Raw genomic sequence first — 18,714 nt, forward strand, 5'->3', positions numbered from 1 at the left:
GCAAGACCATTCTGGAGCCAAATTCTTCCATCCTGTACCATATCAATGGACAGAAAGGTATTGTACAACACCAGGAGAGATCTCCTTTCCTTCCATCTTAAGGAATCACCAGTATTTCTCCCTTTCTCTTTTTTTTTAAGTTTACTCAGCTATCATCAACCTTTCTGTAAGCACCTCCATCTCTATGACAAAGAAACCAAAATTAAGATGAAATCTTGATTTTCCATGTTTCATAGTTAAGAGGCAGCAGGGATCTGAAAACAAATCTGATAAACTTTAATTTACTGCATCTCAGTAGCTATCTTCAATTTCATCTTCCTTTCCAATTATACTGTTATAAACTAAACAATATATCTAAATATATAGCAGACTATTTGTATTAAGATGTAAATCCAATAATAAAGAAAAATGTTAAGGAAAACAAGAGAAGTAAACTTGCAGCAAATTAATCAAAACATTTGCTTTCCATGTGGGTGAAAATGCGAATAAATCATTACAGGCAGACTTGCTTGTGATTTTGTTTTTGTTTCTCTATTATTCTGTCTACTATTGGCCAGAGGCTTACATTCATTTCTGGAAATGAGCCAGCTTCTGATAAAAAGTACTTCTATAGCAGGTGTATAAACTGAACAAATTCTACCGTCAACAAAAAGTTAATATTTGGCAGGATTTTTGGATTTGGGTCTGTTTCCTCTAGTCAGTTCATTAATATAAAGTTTAACTGCCTTCCTTCCTTAACCCAGAAATAGCAAACAGCCTCTCCCTTTTCCCCCCAAATCACACAGCTCCTAATCACTGGTCTGTGTCCCAGAGACTCCACTGCTGCACACAAATCACAATGGCCACCACACAATCCTTCATGTCAGAAAGGCTGGGGAATGCTTCAGCGGGATTAGATGCGTTTTCCAGATTTACTGCTGAAAATCCTGGGAAACCTAGGGACGAAGAGACAAGCTAACATTTTAGTTGAGCTTAGTGGCTCTGAATTGGCCAATGCAGCTGCTGGCTGAGCAGGGGCTGACCTGCAGCCAGCACGTAAAAATGCAGGGCTAAACAAGGAACAAATAAATAAGGAAAATGCCACCCTCGGAGAACAAGGCTTGAGCTCCTCTGGACAAACCACAGCGTAACAAGATCAGCTCCCTCATCAAGGGCACAGCCAGACTCTGCTTTCCCCTCACAGGCTTCCTTTCCTGAAAGCAAATGTTCTGTTTCACAAATCAAGGTGGGATTCCTACATATTGGAGCAGCCTGATGAACAACTACAGCCTTTACCAGTGAAACCCACAAGGCTCTGACTGGGAATCTGCTTGTCCCCAGTATTTATTACGGGGCTCTCAACCAGTGTCTGCTCTTTCCAAGCATTTTGGTCTGAACCTGAACTTCACAGGTTCTTGCCCGTGAAGTCCCAGATGTGTTCAGGAGTATTCCTGTACTTTGAAAAAGCTTGGGTGCATGTGGGGCACATCTCCAGCGTTCACTTAAATTCAATCAATTAAGAGCAGTCATGAACTCTCTCAAACAGAGAGTGTGCATAAGCAGAAGTTTATACCTATCGGGGTAGTTTGAAGAAGTGTACAAGGACAGAGATTTATAATCAAATCCTGTAGAATGTACTGAAAACTACGCTCCCAAGATACTAATCACAGAGCATCAGCAGGCCTAGGACTCCAGACAAAAACAAGTTTTTCTTTCACTTATATAAATCATTTTGTAGCAACCCAATCAAAAACTAAACAGTGCCAGGTCTCACTGACCTCAGTCCAGGACAGCAGTAAATACATGTCTGCCATAATTAAGTTCCATTCGAGTTAACAAGTCAAAAACATATTTACTGCTGTTTTGAATGGGAACATTTGCATTTTCATCTATTCTTACAATTAGGGCCCCATGGAGAGCTAAAAACAATTCCAAACTCGCTATCAAAGTATAAATAAATTGGAGCAGCACTTCTCTGTGTTGATATGGCCAAGGCATTTATGCTCAATCAACCACAAGCTATCTGAGGCTTACCCTAGAAAAAAAGATATCAGAATAAAACTAGAAGCAAACTCTGCACTGGAGCTGCATTTCAGATTGTAGTAAAAAATGTTCTTGAAAACCACCAGGCTACATTGGGTAAGCTATTTTGGAAGGCATTACAAACCCTGGTACCAACTCACAAGATCAGTCCTGTTCAGACATCGAGGTACAACTGAGCCCCAAATGAGGGGTGCGGCCGAGGGCAGGAGCACAAGTGGCTCAGGAGGTCAGCATGGAACTGTGTGCTGATCAAAACCAACCAAGACAGTGCCTGAAGACTTTCCACATGTCTAGGTAGTCCTGTACCAACATGATTAATTCGATGTCCTTTTTTACTGCTTAGCAGCCTTCAAAGAAAAGTAACACTTGGGGAGGCCCGGTTAAAGTTGGGATTGATAGCAAGCCCTGCAGTATTGTGCAGGAACAGCTTTGTAACACCCTGGATTACTCTGGAGAACTCTGCTGGGAGATGGTACATCTTAGGGTTCTGCTTGTTCTGGCTGACCAACATAGGAAGGAGCCATACAAATCAAAATAGGAATATATGCAGGGTGTTTGAAATTTAAAGGCTGCCTCACCCAGAATGTGCAGAGTTGGAAAGGACCCACAAGAGTCATTGAGTCCCAAAAATAGGGGGAAGGAAGTGGAGCATGGCTGTGCTCCTGTCCCTCCTGCTTTTGAGCAGAGTGGATGCCAGCTGCCCACAGAGCTGAGAGAGGAAGCTGGGCTGCGGGTAGAGGCTCTACAAGAAGATTGTTTCTGTCATGAACCTTGAGGGAATTGGCATGGATAAGCACTGGTGTGATTACATACCCCAGAAAGAATCATAGTTCATTAAATGAGGTTACTAAAAGAGGCAAAAAGAGGACAAGGTTAGAACACTGCAAGACCCAATGACTATTTCCACATTGAAGAGTTTAGAATAATAGCTCCTGAACAAATTGAAAACAAGAAACTGAATTAGGTTCAGATGATCTTCTCCTGAATAAACTTCACTGTGGAAGATTTCACAAGGCACTGCTGAAGCATAAATATCCATACCCAGTGTAACAATACATTCATCTTTGGGGGTGGGGCATGGAGTGGGGAGAAAAAACCCCTCACAGGTCCAGACGAGGTTAGATCAGCACTATTTAATATCATCAGTGAGAGCTAAACTGAATCTATTACCAAAGGCCATGTGAGTGTGTGAAGTCCTTCACAAACAAACTAGGTTCATGCAGTCTCTCTTTCCCTCTTTCCCTCTCTCCCCCCTGCCCAAATTTGATGTATACTCTACAATAGCACTGACATTTTGGAATCCAGTCTTACAGGTACCTAAAGGTTTGGCATAAAAACAAATAGTTGTCATCTGGAATAAGACATCTGGGAGACTTGAGGAGCAAGTTAATAGGAATTGGTTTTAGTCTTCAGAAAACCTATGTTTTTTAGGAATTACAGAGGTAGAATTTAGGATTAGTTGTTCCTGTTGAACGGCATGCAGTGAATTCCACTCATGAGTACGAAAGTTACATTGTGTCTGAATATTTTGCAAAAGTTTCTGAAGGACCTTGTCTAAAAATCCAAAGTAATTTCTAGGAATTCTCTTGAAAGCCTTAAGAAACATACTCTGCAGCCCTAGGATTCATGTAGGAAGACATTCATAAAGCTAACCTCTCAAACCTTTTGCTTTTAACTTGCCATCTAAACAGTGTTTGTTACACTCCAGGGCAGTGTAGTAAAACAAAAACTTCCAGTGGTATTTAAGTAGAATGTTCGTCTTCCGAAGAGCAGGAGTTTGGTTGCAAACCAAATATTGCAGCACTGCCATAAATGCTCTATAGCAGAAATTTTATTACAGCAGAGATATTATTAACAGCAAAAGGAATTTTTAGGTCAAGAGTGTCTCTCCAATAAGATTCCTAAAGACAAAAAACCTCACATCAATGAAAACAAGCAAAAATTACACCCAAATCCCTCTCATCCAAGCACTCAGCTCCTATAAGGTCACATTTGCAGTGCAAAAGTTGTTCCATACTTAGAAGGGAAAAGAAGTCTCAAGAAGAAAAGTAATCACAACCCCAAAGTGGCAGTCACCTTCACTGTAAATTAGGAGACCTCCTCTGTACTTTAAACTACAGCATACAAAAAGATAACTGCACAGAGTGAAAAAATATACTGCATTGTTTGTTGTCTTGGTCTTACTGCACAAAGCACTAGAAGATCTAGAACAAGGGGACATAAATAATTTTGAAATATGCCAAAACTTTGGAAATGCCCACCCAGAAAAACTACACAGAGTGTAAATTTTTGCTTTAGTCAAGCCAAGAACTTCCCTAGATAATGACAACAAGATGAGAAACTCAGGATAATCAGAACAAGTAGAACATCTGGATAACTACGAAAAAAATGTAGGAGTAAACTATTACATTGCAAGAGTGAAAGCCTGACCCTGGTGCATAATTTTGTAGGACATTAGGGACTGCAAATGCTCTCTGGTATTATGGACAACAGTATTTTGTTATGGAAAAGGCAGAAGGACAGAGTATTTGTCCCTATTGCTGAGCAGCAGGCGTGGTATGCTTCCTCTTGAGATTCCTCCGTATCCATGAACAGTTGCAGGCCCTCATATCATGTTCCTCACTTACAGAATCCACTGCAATGTTTCAGCTTCCTCAAATCTCATGGTGGGATACACACGTGGTTGCTTCCTGAGATAATTGACTGCTAAGATAAAAAGCAGATAAAGAGGACAGGAAAAAAGATACAGTACAATTCTCTGCTGTTTCTGCTTCTCAATTCACAAGATCCTCCATTTGTCCCTCTACAAAAAGTGGTTTCAGATAGCGCTTCCAGAACTGGTTCTGTTCTCTATGGGTTAAATACACAAATAATTCATATTCAGCTCGAGGTCGTAAAGGCTTGAGCAAATTCTTTACATAAGATAAAGTTATTATTTTGCTATGTATGTGGGGTTTGGTTTGGTTTTAAATCAGGAAGCTGAACTTCATGATGTCTCTGTGTCTTTGGAAAAATGAAAGAAAGAACAAACCTGAAAGGTGGGGCTCTTCAGCCTTGGAGAAAAGAAGGCTCTGGGGAGACCTTACAGCACCTTCTAGTGCCTAAAGGGGCTACAAGAGAGCTGTAAAGGGAGTTTTTAGAAGTGCATGTAGTGACAAGACAAGGGGGAATGCCTTCAAACCGAGGGAGGGCAGGGTTAAATCAGATATTAGGAAGAAATTCTTTACTGTGAGGGTGGTGAGGCACTGGCAGAGGTTGCCCAGAGAAGTTGTGGATGCTCCATCCCTGGAAGCATTCAAAGCCAGCTTGGATGGAGCTTTAAGCAACCTGGTCTAGTGGAAGATGTCCTGTCTACAGTAGAGGGGATGGAACTGGATGGTATTTAAGGTCCCTCCCAACCCAAACCATTCTAGGGCTCTTTCCAGTGAACAGAGCCACAGACCCCTGAGAAGGAATGTTTATAACTTTACCAAAACCAGAGTTAAAAGGAAGATGTGCTACTGTTTCTACATTCTAAACAGTGGATATTCAAAAGGAAAAAAAAGTAAATTAAATAAATGGTTCCAGCATGCTGAGCATGGATGCCAAAGACACAGAAGCATTTTTGTGGTGTCTTGACAAAGCAATTTTATTTGTGACACACGTAACAATAGCCCAGAAAACTTGAATGGAACCCCAGCACCGACCAATACAAAGCCATGTCTAAAGAGACAGCAACGCAGGATGTGCATTGCAAACCATATGAAATGCAATGCAAATAATTTTTCAATGCAAACCATATGAAAAACGTCCATCTGAAGGCTCTGAGGTAGAGAAACACTGGCAACACTGAAAGTATTGCATGTCCTGCTCCCACAGTAAAAACATCGCTGGCAAACCCTGTTGGCAACCAAGAGGGAACAGGGCCTACGTCACATGGCACAGCCCTTCAAGCTTATGTAAACACCAACCAGCTCCACAAAATATTTGGAATGCTGATTTTCTTTGCCATAAAACAGTGTAAGTTACAACACGTGACTTCACTGAAGTTTGGTTTGAAGCAGAGCAACAGATCTGAGCTTTCCTGCACTTTTAAAGAATTCTTTGGATTTGAACTGTGCAGTTGGCCTGCAGCTTGACAGGAGGGATCCATCAAGTTTGGCCCCACCTTGAATCATGACACAAGGAAATGTCTCTGAGTTACTTTTCCAGGTGGATCTCTCACAGCATGGAGAGCAAACAGCCCTGCTGAAGTTCCTTTTTAGCTTTGAATAATTGCACTCATCTAAGAGGCTTTACAGGAACAAGAGAGCTGCCCTGCCCTTCACTTCAGGAACAGGGCCCTGTCCTATGCCCTGGGCCAACCTCCATTTTCCAGTACTGGAGCTGTCCATCCTAAAGTGTGCAGTGGCACTGAGAGCAACACCAGCACACCGTGGTGCTTTTTGCAGGAAGTCAGCACCACTGGACGTCTCCTTTACGTGCCTGTGCATGCACATGCAGCATGAGAAATAAAGAGGAAGAATTAGATGTCTGCAGGCAGCTTCAGGGCTCTGCTGACCCAGGGGCAATTGCTCATTACACATAGTAATGAATTTTGTACACCTCATACCATACCTGACAGCTAGGAATATATGCTTTACTTATGAATAGTTCCAGAGATAACTGGGAAAAATTTTGCAGCCAATACTATAAATTATGGCTCTACACCAGTTTATTTTGAGCCATGTCTCTATAGGTAAGTGTTGAAGGACTGAGTCACATTTAACACAGCAAACATAACCAACCTGAGGGAGATGTCTCCTTGGGCTGTGCTCTCAGACTGCTGAATGCTGTGACATGAAAGTTTTGCAATATTTTACAGATAACCAGATCACACTGCATAGGAAGCACTAACCAGTTTCTGTAGTTGCTGCATTACTGAAGAGCCACAATCCAACCAGCTGACTCTGCAATAAAATAATTTCTGCATCATACATTCATCTTGATTACTGCTTGTAACAAACAATCTCATCATTTCTTTTATGAAATCATAAATCCACCGAATTAAAAGCAATTTATGGTGTCACGTCCAAACCCATCTGAAGTTTCCCAGCATCCCATGGTTATTAACATGTATTATTTTTGTTCATTTTCCAGAACACGGTATTTTGGAAATTATGATGGTAAATCCAGAGAGGACAGAAACTTTGCTCCAAAGTACTCTGCTGAAAGAAAAGCAACTTTAATAATAACAGCAAATACTGGTTTCCATGTGACCAGAGCTCAAACTCAATTTAACAGATACGATAACCTTTGTGAGGGATGGAACCTCTGCTTTGCTGAACTCAGGGCAAGCTTTGCCAAATAGTTAAGCAGGCCATAATTTCACCCCCTGAAAAAGACTTCAGGAATAACAGCAAAAAAACAAAGGAACTAAGAATAGCCCTTTTCCTGGTCCCACATATATGACAGCTGTTCAGCTGCACGCTTTCCTGAATTTTGCTACCTATGACAGCAAAGAAATGGGCCTGTCAAACAATGTGCCAAGAAAATGGAGAGCTCCAAATATTTTTATCGTTGACAATGCTATTCAGGAAGTTACTTATAAGTCAAACTAAGTGCTGCAGTATCCAATATATGCTGTTTATATTCATGTAATCACAGAGAAATGCTCTAGTTGGCCACAGTATCACTTAAGAGCAGAGCAATTGATCCCTTCTGAGAGTCAGCTACATCCAAAGTGCTGCAGTAAAGCAAGGAAAGATCCATCTCGCGGAAGGTGCTTGGCTTATCTGAAATTACTGCTACAGCCATTAAAACACAGTAGCTGAGGGATATTTAAAAAGTGTTTTAAGATGATACATCCATCCTATTGCACAGAGAAAGAGGGCTGACTGCAGGTTCAATCCTATTCCATGCCTCCCAAACCAGCCATCTAAATGGAATTCACCTGCCATTTATAGGTAACTTCTCCAGTTTGCCACACACTAAGTTTTATCATGGTTTCTAGCATGAGCTGTTTGGATGGACAGCATCATGTAAAAGGTTCTGCCTCAGTTGGCATGTCACACACATGTCAAAGACATATGAAATGCACAAAATGCAAAATATGCTCATATACACTCCCTGGATCAGAACAGAGGAATATCTTATCTCTTCTTCCAAGCACAGGAGATTTCTTGCTGCTCATAATGGTAACAGAATTTAAAAAAAAATAAAATCTTTTCAGAGACAACAGAAGCATGTAATTTTTTCAGATAAAACATAAGACATAGTTAACCAGAGGAAAAAGCTGAGTACCCATCAGTGCTTTCTAAGACACTGTAATGCAAAATGAGTCGACTCTCCTTGGCTGGGAGATGGAAACGTTTGCATCTGTGAACAGTCAGTCTGACTTCAGTGCCTCATGCAGCAATTACTTACACATGCTTTTAAAGCAAATTACAACATCAAAATATTCTCCATCACATTAACAGAAATGTCCAAACTGTCTGTTATTCTACACAACTTCAACATGTTTAGCATATGTGAGTATTTGGTATTTTATTTTAATGTGGAAGGATTCCACTGACATGATTAGGCTCAGAGGTATTTCTGATCTACATTAAATCCTTTGGGAAGTTGAGATTGGATACAGAAAGACTCTGGTGTAATGTAGGGATTAGATGCTGAAGGTGGGTTAGCTTCACTTACCTTCTCCAGTTTGTTTCATTTTTATTTGCTTATTCTGGAGCACTTCTTTTCCACAGAGGCACATATGGAACCAAACTGTGCAATAATGTAGTAAACAACAGCTGCAGCCACCTTTTGGCTTGTTTCTATTTCTGTAGCATATTAGCAGCTTTTGCTAGGACTTGGCAAAGCTGCAGGTGTTACCACTTAAAGGGAAGGGAAAACACCTCTGAATTTACCTCAGAGTTGACAGAGATCAGCTCCAGCAGGATGCACTATCCACAAACTCTGCATAAAAATTACTGTGAGAGACCAGTGCAACACATCCCAAACACTCCATCGAGTCCAGCAGCAGGTCTTGGGACAATTATTTGACTAATAAATGCAAACTTCCAGTCCCAGGGCCAAGTTCATCACTTGGAGCGTGTCATTTCAGTCTTACCCCACACACTTCAGCACTCCCTAGGAAGCAGGCTGAAGGTGACATGCTAAATGGCACACCAAAAAATCACCAGGGAATTCCTCATTCCACATATACGTCCTTTAACACAAGGGACATTTGCTAATGCCTTCCCAGTGCAGGCTGCAACAAACTGCCCAGAGCAGAACATGCCCTCAAGCACAGCAACATCATATTCCCAAAATACCACGCTAAAAGACTGCTGCAAACTGAGCTACTACTGTTCAAAAGCCTCCCATATTTTAGCAGTTTCTTGATGAAAACAATTCCTGGAATTGCAGCATCTGTCAAAACTTACCTTTTGGAACCTCCTTTGGCAGAATCCTGCTTAAAGCTCTGGCAACATGGTGGCTTCTGCCATTTCATCTATCCAGAATGTGCTTCTGGCAAGGGTGTTAATCACCTGTGGATCTCACGGCAATCCTCTTTTCCCCCTCAGAGTAACAAAATACCAATTTAAATAACATATACTGAAATGGTAAAATTAATGCAAATCACGTTTTTCTACCCCAATTTTGTTCTCTGTCTTTTCCTTCAGAAGAAAATGTTGCCATGCTCCTGAAACGTAATTCAAATGCACTGACCCCAGATAAAAACAGTTTCTAATTTCTGTCCTTCCTGGGTTTGAGATGTTTAGTGTTTCATTCTCCCAGGGTCTCTGCCAACCTGTGCAATTCCAAGCAGCGTGGCAGCCTTTTTCAAGTTCTGTAAGTAAAGAACAATTTCCCATTTCCTCCCTTTGCCTGGCTGCTGCCCTCCCCACTCCTCGGCCCCTCTCCTCTGCCCCTCTCCTCCTCATTCAATGCTACCAAGGCAAGGGCAAAGGGTTTTAGGATCTACTTTACATTTTTCTTGTTTTGCATGTGTTGTATTTGTAAATGCCTTCTCCTAAAGGCCTGGACTTTGCATTTTATATAGAAATGCAGGATAACACTCATAATTTAAAAGTATTTTGTACCACATAAGTATTAATTCAGCAGTAACTAATTCAGATGTTGGCTGCTCTGAGGGTTTGTTTCCCAAGCACTCATCTCCCTTTTGTAACTACTATCCATGTTTCTTCTCAAAAAAGGACTACAGGTTTCTCTCTCCCATTCTCTTCAAGCCTTGGAAACCAAATTTTGATAACACTAATTTCTGATTTTGCAAGAAATCCTGTATATTAACAGTCCTCTTTTTCAAGGGCCGTATAACTATTTCTTGTTGAAGTGCACAGTGTCACTGGGCTTTTGTCTTTAAAAGGAACAGCTTCACCTAATGCAGCAGAAGCTCAGGTTTGTTTTAACCACATATTAGCAGTCCAAAAATTAAGTGTTTGCGTTACCTACCAAGTTCCTTTAAGAACAGCAAAGGTAACAGTTCTAAGTATCATTACTTTCCTCAAGTATTTATTAGCACTGATATTTGAGCCCACTTTTACTGCCAGATCATATATTTTGCTTTTCCCTATGAAATGGAACAGGCATGTTTGCTATGTGGCTTCGCGTGGAAGAAACATTCAGTGGATGTACCAAGGGAGATTTTGTTTTAGGTGTGCTATTTGTGTTTCAAACTGCTAGGAATTCTGTCCTACAGGAAATAACAATATTAATTACATAATATCTCAAAATAACATCAGCAATAATTAGTAATAGGACACAGCAGTGTAACAGCAATTTTTGGTCAGACCACTGGTCCATTTTGTCTTCTGTACTGTCTCTGACAGTAGCTCATGCTCAGCTACACTGAAGAAAGCCAAGAAAATTTATAATCAAATTGTTTTGGTTAAAGCAAAAACTCTGTATTATTATTTATTCCATGTTTGAGAATACCCATATAGCAGATAAGTATGTTACATCATGGAAAGAATGGCCCAAATTTGGAAATTGAAGTAGAGACTTGACAGTGCATCCTTTGTACCCATCTCCAGCAGCTGATAATAATTTGGCCGAGTCGGCACTTGACAAACAAAGCTCTGATGTTCTCGTGGAAATACACTGATAGCAACATTAGCAATGGTATTTCCAAAGACCAGAGTTCAACATACTTGATGCTGGCTTCACATTAACCTCTTTCCCCAGTGCTGTTAAATCTAATTCCAAAGAGTGATAATCACATGTCAAATGCTGAGGGTGTTTGAAATCCAGGCTCAGATCCAGTGTTATCCCTTATGGCAACCCAACAGACCACACTCAGTCACCAACCCCGTTTCCCTGCTCCCCAGAATTCCAAAATATAGATGTACAGCTTGAACTAGCCACTAGTTTCAGAGCACTTGGAAAAACAAAGGGCTTTTCCCTTTTGGCTTGCAGCATATCAGAGCACCTGCAAGTATTCTAGGCACCCCTGGGGAACGAGTTAACACGGATCATCTTTGCTTCTCAAAAACTTCTCAGCTAAATTTAGATGTGATCAGACAAGTAAAGGTCAAAAACAAAACAGGGAGTGAGACAAGCGTGGAGAGATGTTTTGGGGAACAGATAAAGCAACAGCCCAGTAGAAAGCGAAGGAGATGGGAGGTCTTCCTTTGCTGCTGGAGGTGTGGGTGTATGGAATCCACTTCCAGGGTCTGCTTACCTGCAGCTCTTCCCATTTGCACTGCGAGCTCTCCTAAACTCCACTCGGCCACAGGCACTGCCTTTTTCCTGTCTAATGCTCTGATCCCCTATCTAACAGCTGAATATGCACTGAGCTGCTCACATCTGCTGTTTCCATCTCTGCTTTACACTGGCATCAACTCACTGCTGTGTCAGGCACCAGCAACCAGCCAGGGCTTGGTTTTCCCCTGCCCTTCTCTACTTCCTGACATCCATAGTTTTCATAATCTCTCTTCATCCTGGCTTGGTGAGAAGAGTTTGACCTAAAATCCTAACTTCTAATACCCTCCAATGAGAGCAGTAACACAGTCACTTGCAATTTTGAGTGTCACTGGAGGCCTCATTGCATGCTCATGTAACTCAAACTTACAATGAAAATTAACAGAAATCACTGGGCTGCAATCCCAATACAAATTGAAGGATCTCTGTCTGTTTGGGTTGCACATGTGTATTTTTCAAATAAAGTTATCAGCTTTCTTGAGATATTACATGAAATAAGAAAGTTGTCCTTATCTCAAGTATTATATGAATTTCATTTAAAAGAATTAAATATGCATAATGTTTCACTGTGAAATGGTGAGCAGGTCTGAGAAAAGCTAGAGTGGGGAAGTTGCACAGAACCGTGTTTCCAGGCAATAGCTGAACACCATAAGGCAACAAGCATGCAGTGACCTAGGCCAGGGGAGAAGTATTTTAAAATTGAGGCCTTTTGGACAACAGCTAAAAGCATTTAGTGGTAGCCCATAGCAAGCTGCTAGGGTATACAGGACCTTATTGACAGCAATGTTTAGTTTAGATAGCAAAAATGGAAAATCTGCTTGCATGACAAAAACCTGTGTGCAGTAGTCTTTGAACTAAAACACATTCAGCATCACAGGAAATAGCTACCTGTTTGGGTTTTGTTCCTAGGCTGAGAAACTTGGTACATCTGCCGCTGTGGGGTCAGCCGTGTGGTTTTAACAACTGAAACAATAACTGATAACATCAGTTTATCTAAAAAATTATTTTCTCTCCAGAAATTTGTGTCACTGAAGAAACAAAGTCTCAAAGGCCTATGCATGAATAAGGGCATGCAAAGCATAGATATTTCTGGTTAAAACCAGATGTCTGATTGCTGTAGCAACAGAATGATACTTTCTGAGACTGTCAGAAGACCTACAGCCTGTCCTGACACTGCTAACATACATCACACACACAGAGTGGTCAATGACACCATCCCACAGACCAAAACCAGCTCCCCAATTTATTCCTGGCTCTGGTTCATTATCACTTGATGGGATATTTTCCAGCTTTTCGTACATACTCATACCAGATACAGACTTACTGCAAGCTTTCCTTTTCAGTCTGGGGCCTGAAGTGGAAGAAACCAAGTTAATTTTGACTTAAATTTTGGCTGGTTTTTGGTCAGAAACAGTTCTAAAGATGAAGAAAAACAGTTGTTTTAAGTAAGAAAAGGCGAAAAGATTTTTGAACTTAATTTCATTTTACTTCAAAGTAAATATATGAATTACACTAATTCAGAAGGCACTGAAAATGAGAGCTGTTTGAAAATTTAAAGAGAATATAAAAAGAATCTTACAGGCATCTCAGAGAAACAGGCTGCCCAACTTCATCAGAAATCAATGGCAATTTCAGTGGTAATTTTTGTTTCAAATTCCAATCCTAAATCATTTGCCTGCACGGAACACTACGAAGATTTGAATGCTTTCTACTAAGTCAGCGTGGTTTTGATTGAAAAGTTAGTGCAAGCACTTTCTTCAACTAGTGCATTAAAATATTTAACATGAGGGATAGTGTGAGCACAGCAGAAGAAGAAGGAAGTTTTAACTATAGTGATGGCACAAAACCTCTGCAATATAAGCAAAGCCTGTGCATGCAATTATTTAAACCTGAGAGTGATTTTACCTGCACCATTGCTTACTATACTGAGCTTCATTCATATTTATACACAATTTTATGACATTATCATTTCGGACTTACTGGAGGTGTTGACGTGAACAGGGATGTTGCACCTTGTATAAATCTTGGACAATTAATAGAGACTTTTAACACAAATGGACACTACCAAGTTTTGGAGGTCCTGTCTGGTGACAGGCTTGAATTACAAGAATTCTGAGTAGAACAGTGAGAGAAATTCATTTAACAACAATGTATTCATTGGTATTTACTCAACACACACTGATAAACAGGACATTCATTAACCTTAAATTAAATCAAGACAATGCCTCAGTTTCTTCTGGGTGAGTACAGGGGCAGGAAGGAGCACTATTTAATACCTGAAACAACGGCTCCCTTTGTATCTCTTTCCAGGATGGCATTGTGGTCCTTTCAGCCCAACTATTTACATCTCCTACTATTGCCTGTTTTACAGATAAAAGTATCAGCTCTCTATGAATCTCCTAAAAGACACTTAAAACACAACATCTTCACCAAACAGTAGACAAGGAAAAACTGAAAACATGACAAAATTAAGCCACATTTCCTATTCATAAATGTGCAAATTCTGACACCTAAGCAAAATTTGCAGAGAAAGGAAGAATCTTGAACTATATGATGCAAGCTGAAACTGGATAAAATGTAATTTCCCACTGGATGTTGACTGGTAAGTGAAGAGAGGAAACAATAGTGAACTTGCAGCATCCTTATTGACAGTCAATTAATGATAAATTGGGTGGGAAAAAAAATCAAAGATGAGAATTTCCTAAATGAGAATGTGGATGCTACTACTGCCCTTGGCTTGCACAGCAGCCAAAACTGGGGAAGAAACTGATCAAATACAGACAAACCCCCAGAAAGTAGGTGTGACAGTGATACACAGCACGAACTTCAGCATAACTGGGGAATGGGTAGATTAATTTCAGTTTTCTGACTCTCCAAAGCAACCACAGGATAATCATGAACAGACAAAATATTTGGATGATCACAAATATGAAAAATGAAAAATGTGGTGCAGCCACTTCGACATACTCCAAGAATATTACAGGATGAAAAGGCAAAATGACAGCATTTGGATAACATCACCACATTTTTGTTATGTCTGAAATTCACAAAATAGCAGATACAAATCATGTGTGTGGGATGTGACACAAAATTTTGAACATTTGTTCTTGGGTCTGTTAGCTGTTTGTGTACCATTACATAACCAGTGATCCACACGTGTGGCATGCTAAGTATTTTATTTTTTAGTGTAGTAATTCTAAGGCTCCATCAAAAGTAAGGGTTTTTATAGAAAACACTTGTTAGATAAGAAAGAGAAATCACTGATATAATACCCCAGTATCAACTCTTCAAAGCTTCAGCTCGCTTCATTCCTCCACCTACGCTGTGGATGTTTTGTTACTGAAGGCAGAGAAGGGCAAACAATCCTCCCCCCTTATGTAAGACCTGTTGCAATTCTCTTTTCTACAGTGGGAATGTTGTGATACACAGTATGGGAATAGCGATGGGACACAGCAGAGGGAGCACGTCTGCCTCATCCCCAACTCCTGCATGCGTTCCTTCTTCTGGAAAATCTTCATGGAATATGAAGTTGAATCCTTTTGTACACAGAACTTCTCCCAAACAAATTCTTGGCTCCTAATTTTCTGCTGCTGCTGGCACAACTCAAACATACTGGCAAACCCTGTAGCTTAAGCTATGCTGACTTCTCCACATTTTCTCCAAGTCTCTGTTGGAATCTTTATTTTGCAGAGGAGAGACCCTCAGGGACACTGCAAACGTCGTATCTTCACACCAAGAGCCTGTTTCCTACCATTCCCTTGGATATTCCTTACACAGACACCACAAATATCACATCTCTCATTTCAGCTTTTATTTGGGTATTTTTAAGTTAAGTTGCTCAAGTCCATTTTCCATCAATACAGACACTAAAAACTGACATCAACATTTAAGGCAACATTAGCATCCATGCCAAGCTCAATATGCAAACCACGTCATGTAAGCACCACAGCATCCCAGAACTGCCACAGGTCCCCTACCTCCGTCACACGTTCCCTTTCCGTTTGGACTCTGCTATCCCACACAACACCCAGGAATTCCATTTCAATGCACAGTCTCAAGTAAGACCTTGCCATTTTTTGATAGTTTCTTTTTAAGGAACTAGATCATTTTTGCATAAGGTGATATGAGTGAGACACGTCTCAGGGTGAAAGTATGCAGTTGACTTACGTTGCAATACCATATAGAATTTTTTTTTAAAAAATATATTTAACATCATTATTCAAAGACTTTAGTATGAACATTACACATATTTAGCCTTTGGGTAAAGGCTATACACTGAGACTTGTTAGAATGATAATTTTGCTTTAAATTCTGATTTCTTTAGTGTTACTGTTGACAAGGGTTTGCGTTAGGGATGCCCAAGTGCAACTTTTAGGTATGAATATTTACAAGTATACAAAAGACCACATAGTTTTTAATACACCCACTATTCTTAATACAGAGTAAATAAGGATTTTTCTTGTGCCCGTGGAATATTTCAACAGGTGGGTCTTGCTTTTTTCTCTTTTACAGTAAAAGGAAAGGTTTTACTTTTCCTTAAGGAGTGTATTTATTCCAAGATGGTTAGCATACATATATCACATAACATACAAGAGTTAAAATTAACTAGTTACAAAATAAGCAGTGGTATGTATATCTTCATATAACCTAAGAACAGGATCAGTATTTTACAAAGTACATATAAAAGTACTTCATATACAAAGAAAAATACAAATGTGCAAACACCATTGTCACAGGTGGAAATTTGTCAATTGAAAAATGCTAGAAAAATCCTTCATATTTTTGTTTTGAAATTGCAAATGCATTAAAAACAGCTGCATTTCCTATTGTGTGTGGTGAGAAATCTGTGTTCCTTTCTGACAAAATACATTAGTTATAAAAAAACCCGCAAAGTTTAATAACTGAAAAATCTTGTAAGTATAGTCAGTTTGGTTAGGCTGACATTAAATTACAAGCAGAACATCTGGAAAAATGAGAAAATAGTGAATCATATATACAGACCCTTTGTAGTATTAGTGTGCTATTTAACATATTAACATTTCAAAGTAAAAACAATGGCTTAATTACCTATATATTCTACTCAAAGTCCTCACTATTCGTAGACTGTAAAATTTCTACTAATTTGGGGCTATTAAAAATGTTTTGCCAGGATTTTAAGCAGAACAAACACAAGTTCATCAAAAGTAAAAATCTATAAACAGTCTTCCAATTAATGTGCAAAAAAATGTTTAAAAAGTATCAAATCACGACACCTCAAACTTGATTATGTACATATTTAATACCTGTAAATGCTGTTAACTAGCTAGTTTTGTTTTGTTCTGCTATAAATAACTTACCTCTGTCCTGCAAAATGTCTGCATTGTAAAGATTTCAGTGCAAGTGCTTGCTTCATTGTTTAGTGCATTATCATGTTCGTTATTCTTTATTTTACAGTGAGCAGAACAGCATATAAATTAACACATACAACTCACACACAAGAGATCCTTCTTCTACTGAATTCCTAGTTTGTTGTTTTCCATTGCTCCAGGATAGTTTTCTTTCTCCAGCCAGTTTTCTTTCATTTATCCCATTGGAATTGCAAACAGAATCTAAAATAAAAGTCTTCAGGTAATCCCTAGAATTTGAAATTCCATTAACAACATTGCAGAAGCACTCAGCAGAGCACGAGATTAGAGAATGACCTGCACACTGAGAAGACACTTGAAAGTCTGGCATCAGCCAATTTCACTTTTTTGGTCTTTAAAAATATCAACTGTCTATAAACATTGGCAACCTGGTGTGTATGTCACTGGACTCACAAGCTTCATTTATTTATTTGTTTTTAGGAATTGTAGACATGTTCCCTCTTATTCATGACTAGCTTGGAAATAAGAACATTCTGCTTAAAAATCTAAATAAAGTGGAAATACACTTCTTGCTGAAGGGAAAATTTCTACACTTTCCTTTGGACAGGTTTCCTAACAGAATAGCTCTGAAATGAGAAAACCAGGATTAAATGATAGTGCAAATACAGCCCACTTTTATAGCTAGGAATTGTACTGAAGAAAGAGGAAATTCAGGATAAATAGATTATTATTTTTCCAAGTCCTCCCTGGAGAGAAAAAAATAGCAGTTACAGTGGTTATAATTATTAAACAGAAAAGAACTTATTATGAACTTTCATGGCTGAAATGTAAGGAAGGTGGGTTGTGTGTCAGTAACATTCCAGAACTCAGTTTCTTCCAGGAAGAGGTGCTTTAACAGGACTTTATCATGGAACATTTTTCTCCTTTCTAGGCATCTGAAATGCAACTCTGGATTCTGTCCATCCATTGTTGAGCACTCTGTGCATCTTGGGCACAAAAATTATATACACGTTTATTTGTCTTTAGCTGCAAAGGAAAAACAAGGATACATAGACAGATGTCAGCACATGGAAAAGAAAACCTGCAAACTTTAAACTGTAATACTTAATGTGCTAATTGGGTCTGAATGAACAATTTTTGAACTACTGCTGTTGAGAGTGATGCCAGCTACATAAAATTTTTTTGTCTTGGGATGGCACAACAGCTCCTTCCTAGCTCACACCTTCCAGCAGGACTGGAAACAGTAGCTTAAACACATCAAGGGAAAAAAGTTTCACATAAAGATCAAGTAAAGACCAGATATACTTACATCAAAAAATGCCTTTTCACTGGCATGTTTTGGGGCTCCAATTGTTGGAGAAGCAGGAATCACAGTTTCCACTTCTGCAAGGTCTATGTGTCCCTTACAGCTCGTATCCTCACCAGAGTCATAGTATCGCAGCTGGACCACAAGAGAACAAAAACATCCAGACATGCTTTTAGATGGACCTTTCAGTTTAATTCCCTCTTCCTGGATACAGCCTGGGGGCATGGAGTGGTAAGATCGGGAGGCACAAATATTACTAGGAGCTGAGGAGGTGGGGAAAGAGTATTTTGTCACCAGAGCTCCAGAGCAGAGAAGCAAATAGTCATGGACTGCTCTGGGCAGAGGACATGTGAGGCAGGAAAGGAGAAGCAT

At 39.7% G+C, this 18,714-nt stretch overlaps 1 protein-coding gene and 1 long non-coding RNA gene across 11 annotated transcripts in view; both read right to left on the reverse strand.

Moving 5' to 3' along the window:
- Positions 1–9,804, reverse strand: part of LOC116445258 — a 62,218-nt gene extending 52,414 nt beyond the window's left edge. The window contains exon 1 of one of the 5 annotated variants that reach the window (XR_004240721.1): positions 9,414–9,802. This is a non-coding gene — a long non-coding RNA (uncharacterized LOC116445258). Of the gene's footprint in view, positions 1–6,898; positions 8,893–9,413 lie in introns of those variants that run through there. The other 4 variants (XR_004240720.1, XR_004240723.1, XR_004240724.1 and 1 more) reach the window with 4 other exon arrangements.
- A 5,676-nt stretch (positions 9,805–15,480) lies between these two features.
- Positions 15,481–18,714, reverse strand: part of SBF2 (SET binding factor 2) — a 234,630-nt gene continuing 231,396 nt past the window's right edge. For 5 of the 6 annotated variants that reach the window (XM_032112341.1, XM_032112339.1, XM_032112343.1 and 2 more), the window contains 2 exons: positions 18,346–18,477; positions 17,515–18,062 (listed from right to left, as the gene is read on the reverse strand). In XM_032112341.1, coding sequence (XP_031968232.1) covers positions 17,964–18,062; positions 18,346–18,477 — 231 coding nt within the window. In that variant the 3' untranslated portion in view covers positions 17,515–17,963. Of the gene's footprint in view, positions 18,063–18,345; positions 18,478–18,714 lie in introns of all 6 variants that reach the window. The other variant, XM_032112338.1, reaches the window with a different exon arrangement.

Source organism: Corvus moneduloides, chromosome 6 (genome assembly GCF_009650955.1).
Source record: "Corvus moneduloides isolate bCorMon1 chromosome 6, bCorMon1.pri, whole genome shotgun sequence".
NCBI classification, from domain to species: Eukaryota; Metazoa; Chordata; class Aves; order Passeriformes; family Corvidae; genus Corvus; species Corvus moneduloides.